Source organism: Oryzias melastigma, linkage group LG19 (assembly GCF_002922805.2).
Source record: "Oryzias melastigma strain HK-1 linkage group LG19, ASM292280v2, whole genome shotgun sequence".
Lineage (NCBI taxonomy): Eukaryota > Metazoa > Chordata > Actinopteri > Beloniformes > Adrianichthyidae > Oryzias > Oryzias melastigma.
The window spans coordinates 1,596,226-1,601,895 of record NC_050530.1 but is presented as its reverse complement, the minus strand read 5'-3'; the positions used below and the strand labels follow the sequence as shown (position 1 = coordinate 1,601,895).

The window sequence follows — 5,670 nt, the reverse complement described above, 5'->3', positions numbered from 1 at the left end:
ATTCTAACTTTATATATCACGTAAGCCCTCGAGTATCATTGGAAAGCTTCTTGGGGAAAAAATGTTAGTTTTAAAGTTATTAGATTTTGAGCGGCGTAAGGCTAGCAAGCTAGCAAAAATAGCATTCCCCTGTGGCCCGCACATTTTTTACCAAAATAGTTCAAAAATTACAGACATGAATCATTGTCGGAAGCTGAACAAAACGATCTGACATACAATATGACCATGTTAAGAGAGTGGGCGTGGCTAACAAAAATCTTCTGTTGCCAAGGAAATTTAAAAATGTACTTTATCTGATTTGTCTAAAAAGGACATAGATGTGTTTGTCAGCCCCAGGTGACCAAAAAATTATATGGTTGCTATGGAGATAAAAGCAACAGAAAAGCCGCCATTTTGAAAAAAAGGTCTATTTACATGAATTTGTCAGGCGCCGCTCTGTCATGTAGAAATGAGATGTTACTACTGTTGGACATTTTGTGACTAACTTCATACTGTGTGCACTTTTGGAAATTTGCAATAATAGATTGATTTCCTTTTGAAAAAGTATATTTTACAATACGTATGAATATGGTTTCAGACTGTCCTGAGTTCTCTGCGTTTGTTAAAGTTGTATCTTTGTACCTCTGTTTTAAATGCAAAATGTCAATCACAAAACTTGGTGAGGAAAATAAAATCTTTTATTCAAAGTCAACAGAACTGGGTTTACACCCAAATCAGGAAGTGACTTCAATATGAATTTGATCACAGCATGAAACCACAGATCCTCTGTTCAGCAGGTGAGAGTGATGAGTGTAATGAGATCAGGTGGAGTCCAGTGAGACGGTACCAGAAGCTCAGAGCATTTATAACTCCAAACTGGGTGGAAGTTTCACCAAACAGCAGCACTTCATCTCCTTCACTTTGACTCTGCTGGTGGACATCAGCTCAGAGTTCCTCATCATGTCTCTGTGTGTTGTCAAGTGAGTCTCCTTCATGCTTGTTGTGTGTTGCTTTGTGTTCCTGTGTGTACTGAGGTTGTTGGTGTGAACAGGATCTCCTGGATGGTCTTTGTCCTCTTCAGCATTGGAGCTTGTCTTCCTGCTAAACAAGGCAAGTATCCAGAAGAAGCTGTTCAGATCCAAGCTGACTGCACAGACTGTAACCTCTTCTCTGTTCAGGTCAAAGTGGATCTGGAGTTGGACCTGCTGGTTCTGGCTACAGCAGCACTTCTGGTTCCAGTGTTGGTTCTGGCCCAGATGGGAACCTGTTTGACCAGCAGCTCGCCAGCATTGCTCGCTTCCTTGCAGAGATCCTGAGCTTCAGGCCCAACCGTCCTTTCCCTCGTGAAGCCTGGACCTCTGAGCATGTTCCTGTTGGCTCTGTTGAGCAGCGCCCTCTGTACCCTTCATCCCACGTGGTCCAGTCCAGCAGCGGCTACCAGCGAGCTCGGGACTTCAGTTCTGATGCCAAATACACTACGGATATCTTTGACCACCTGGATGTAGATGGAGGCAAACAAGGTGGATCCTCAAAGACTGGATCTAAGGGACAGAAGGGTTACTGAGGTAAAGTTGTATACAGTTTTGAAATATCTAAATTGTTGTTGACATTATTTATTTTATTTTGCAGGTGACATTCCATCAAGTTAAAACTAAGGGCTTAATAAATCTGTAAACCAACCATGATTGGTTAATTTGTAATGGTCTCTCCAAACACAGCTGTTTTCACTTCTGATGTCAACTTAAGTTTTTAATTTGGTTTCTACAGACAAAACTCTAGGATTCATGTGTAGCTTCGCCAACCTACATATTTGGTTTTGTTTTTAACTTGTGGGAAGTAAAATGTTAAATTAATGTTGAACTAAATCACACTTTACAATCAGGATTCATTTGGTGGAAACTTGTTGAAATCATCACTTGTGTGAATGCATAAATTGAGATCTAACCAATCTTGGTATTGGGTCTTAATGCTTGTACTTCAGGTACATGTACCTTATGCAATTTTACAAATTCTTTCTGAAACTTCAACTCGGTTTGAAAAAGCTTCAGCAATGTCTACAATTACTGTAAATTTCTTCAGCAAAAACTACTGCAGGCAATGCAACTTTTCAGTTTTGGTGTTAAAACCAAAATCCATCACAACTAGGTTGAGACTGACTCTCAGATCATTGTAGTTGAGTGAATTATGCTTCCAAAACATCTTTGATTTCTTGACTTGCTGACATGATGACTCACACTCTACCAGAAGTAATGCACCATTGGATCAAATGAGACTAACTCGATTAAAAGGTGTCTTGTCAGGATGAATGTATGCTTGTACTTCTAAATCTATACAGGAACACTTCAATATACAATGAGGAAGGTGGCTGGTCCTGATGGAGTTCCAGAACAAGCACTAAAACACTGATCAGATGGAGTCCTTCAACCGGTCCACAGTACCATACTGGCTGAGGTCCATCATTGTTCCTCTGCCAAAAACAGACTACAGACCAGTGGTACTCACCCCAGGAGTGATGTGTTCTGAGAGACTGGTCCAGAACCACATTACAGTAACTCTACCCCATCAACTCGCATACAATCCACAGGCGCCATTGAGAATACTTTGTGGACTACAGTTCCACATTCAACACTATCTACAAACCGCTAGTTGAGCTCCACATCCTCAGCACTGGATCCCCCAGGGCTGTGTGCTTGGCCCCTGCTGTACTCCCTGTAGCTAAAGAATCTCCTCTCTGCTTATCTGGTGTCATTATGGGCTGAATGTATTAAATGTAGCTTTAAGTGATGCATCAAAAATGGCTCCTTAGTTTGGATTTTGTCTGAATTGTGGTTTCTTTTTTTATCTTCATTCAGGGTCACATTTTAGCTCTAACAAATGAAACTCTTAATATTTAAACCTTTTTTTTTCATGAGAGAAATCCTGAATAACCTAGTTTTGAGTTTCTAGAACTTCTTTTTATTTCTTTATAATATTTCAAACATCTAAAGATTATTTTGTGTGATTTAGAAATTACTTTATTTACAGGTTTTCCTCAAACTTTACAAATAATCCTCCTGATCCAAAGTGCAGAAAAGTTTGGATGATAAATCTACATATTTAAAACTTTAAAAAAGTATTTTAACATAATTATGAACTAGATATATAGCATTATCTGTGATAATGCTGGTGTGAACGCTGTAAGCTGAATTTGGCTGCTAAAGATGCTAATGCTGATAGCTGAAAACGCTGAAGCTGATAGCTAAAATATCAGCTAAATGCCAAATTAACCTAAAAAACTATAAAAATAATAATAAAAAGGTTAGCCAAAACAGCTAGAATGCGGCTGAAAAAATAGCCAGCATGTCAATATTAGCCTAAAAACGTCTAAAAAAAAAGCCTAAATTAGCCAAAAACAGCTAGCATGTAGCTGAATTATTAGCTAAACTTCAAAGCAGCCTAAAAAAATTAGTAAATGCCAAAATAGTTGAAAAAGCTATCAGAATGACCATTTTCAAAACCTTAGCTTTTTAACATAATTATGAATAATAAAAACACAGGAATATTATTCCAGACTAAATCAACTTAAACCTTAAATAACTTTTAATATTTTACTCTCCATAGAAATATATTTTGTCAAAATTATACAAGTCAGAAATGAGCGCAAGATAACATCAGGTCATTAATAATCAAATTATAGTAGTCTGGAGGGCCGGATAGAATTTACCCCGGGGGCCGGATCCGACCCTCGGACCTTATGATCTATGGTATCTCCAAGAACAGTCTGTGTTTGTCAAAATCCTCTTTCAAACTAGTTGCTCCTGAAAACTTGAAACTTATGTCTTTATTTTTTTAACCAAAATCTTCATTTTTTTTTTATCAAACTTCTAATTGAGTTCTAATTGGAATGAGGGACTCTGGGTAATAGGCTATGATCTGTGACGTGCAGTCAGCCTCACCTGCAAAATATAGCTTAAAAATGCATACATTAAAATATTTTTTTTTGTTTTTATCAAAATAAAAATAAAATATAATTTTTTTTAAATGTCTTTTATATTATTACATTTTTCTTTGTGGGTTTTCAATGTTTCCTTGGTAAAAAAACAATGAGTTTGTGAGTTTCCTGTTCAAATACGTGGGTAAGTATGGCAAGCCAAAGAGGTCAATAACCACTAGAAAAAGCGTCATAAAAAAAAGGCGTACTTACCTTAAGAAAAATGCCCTTTTTACGCATGTTTTCAAAGTACCATGTAAATTACATAAGTTGCATACTGCCCTACCGCAGTTCACATACCTCAAGGCAGAGGGCGCTGATGAGCCCTGAGAATTTGACACTGCAGCTAAAGATGAATAGAATTAGCGGTAGCAAGTCAAGTGCAGCCGTTCAGATATTTTTTTACATATTTTTTAGCATCATTTTCTAAATGGGGGATTACATTTTTAAACCTCTAAACTCAAGAATTTGTTTTTACCCGTCACTGGTAGTGATCTCTACTGAGACAGAGAAACGTTTAAAACTGAAGAAAGAAAAGGAAGACTTCGACAAACAGGTTATTCATCTGTTTCTTCAGAAGAAGCGACACATGGACTTCATTTATAAGTAAAAGTAAGTCGACAATAACAATTTTTGTAATATTTTTGCTACATATTGTAAACAGAAGAAAAATGTTGAAATGAAACTTTAAACAACATACTTTATCTGTTGTTGATCAAATGGTGAATAAACTGCTCTGTAGGGTTCATATGTTTGTAAATCTGACTGATGACATCAGTGTCTCACACTGGTTATGATGCTAAATGTTTAGATTTAGGGTGAAACTGACTCATCTTCCTCACAGTTCAACTTTCCTCTTCTGCTTTCTTATTTATCCATAAGTCTTTTTGTTCCAGTGTTTTCATGTTTTCTTCTAGAATTACGTTTCCTCGGTATTAGAACCAAAACCCAACAATTAAATCTGTTGATCGCTTAGGTAGAAATTTTTTTAAGAAAGTTAAGACAATTTGGCCCTATTGTCTTAGTCTTAACTAAAAAAGACATGTCAATCTTATTTTTTGACTTACTACGGTTGCAAAATGAGAATTATTTTAGCCATTTTGATTTTTTTAGGATTTTTTTTTTCGCAATAGAAAACGTAAATTATTCTTTCGTAAAAGAAACTCTGAATGATAGATTAGAAATTAAATAGTGGTTACTCTTGCATAGAAGTAAATTGCTTTTTTTTAATCCAAAAGTTAATCAAAAGAGGCTTTTAGGGCAACAAAAAAAGGCTTGAAAATCCCAATTTGTGAGGATTATTAGATAATGTTAAAGATTTGAATTCAATAATTATATAGCCTTGGATTGAAAAACCCTGATGTCTCAACTCATGAAGCTCCACAGTTTTAACTTGTTAGATGTTTTTAAGAAAAAAAAAAACTTTAAATGCTTTTGCAGTAAAGACAAGTAAACAGTTTGTTGCTGTTTATGTCTAGTTTTCTAATCGAAGTTGATATTTAAAAACAGTTCTCACTTAAATTTTATATTAACTCTTTTATTTTTTGTTTTTATTATGCGAAAAAAAAACGCATCAAATTGTGGTAAAACTAAAAATTCAAGCTGACTTGATCACATCATGAAACCACAGTGACTTCTGTTCAGCAGGTGAGAGTGATGAGTGTAATGAGATCAGGTGGAGTCCAGTGAGACGGTACCAGAAGCTCAGAGCATTTATAACT

At 36.0% G+C, this 5,670-nt stretch overlaps 1 protein-coding gene across 1 annotated transcript in view; it reads left to right on the top strand.

Moving 5' to 3' along the window:
• Nucleotides 1-799: 799 nt before the first annotated feature.
• The window catches only part of LOC112153952, an 8,092-nt gene continuing 3,221 nt past the window's right edge, over nt 800-5,670 (top strand). Inside the window, exons 1-3 of the mRNA XM_024284438.2 lie at nt 800-959; nt 1,031-1,089; nt 1,158-1,544. Of these exons, the coding sequence (XP_024140206.1) occupies nt 940-959; nt 1,031-1,089; nt 1,158-1,543 (465 nt within the window). The 5' untranslated portion in view covers nt 800-939 and the 3' untranslated portion in view covers nt 1,544. The remainder of the gene's footprint in view (nt 960-1,030; nt 1,090-1,157; nt 1,545-5,670) is intronic.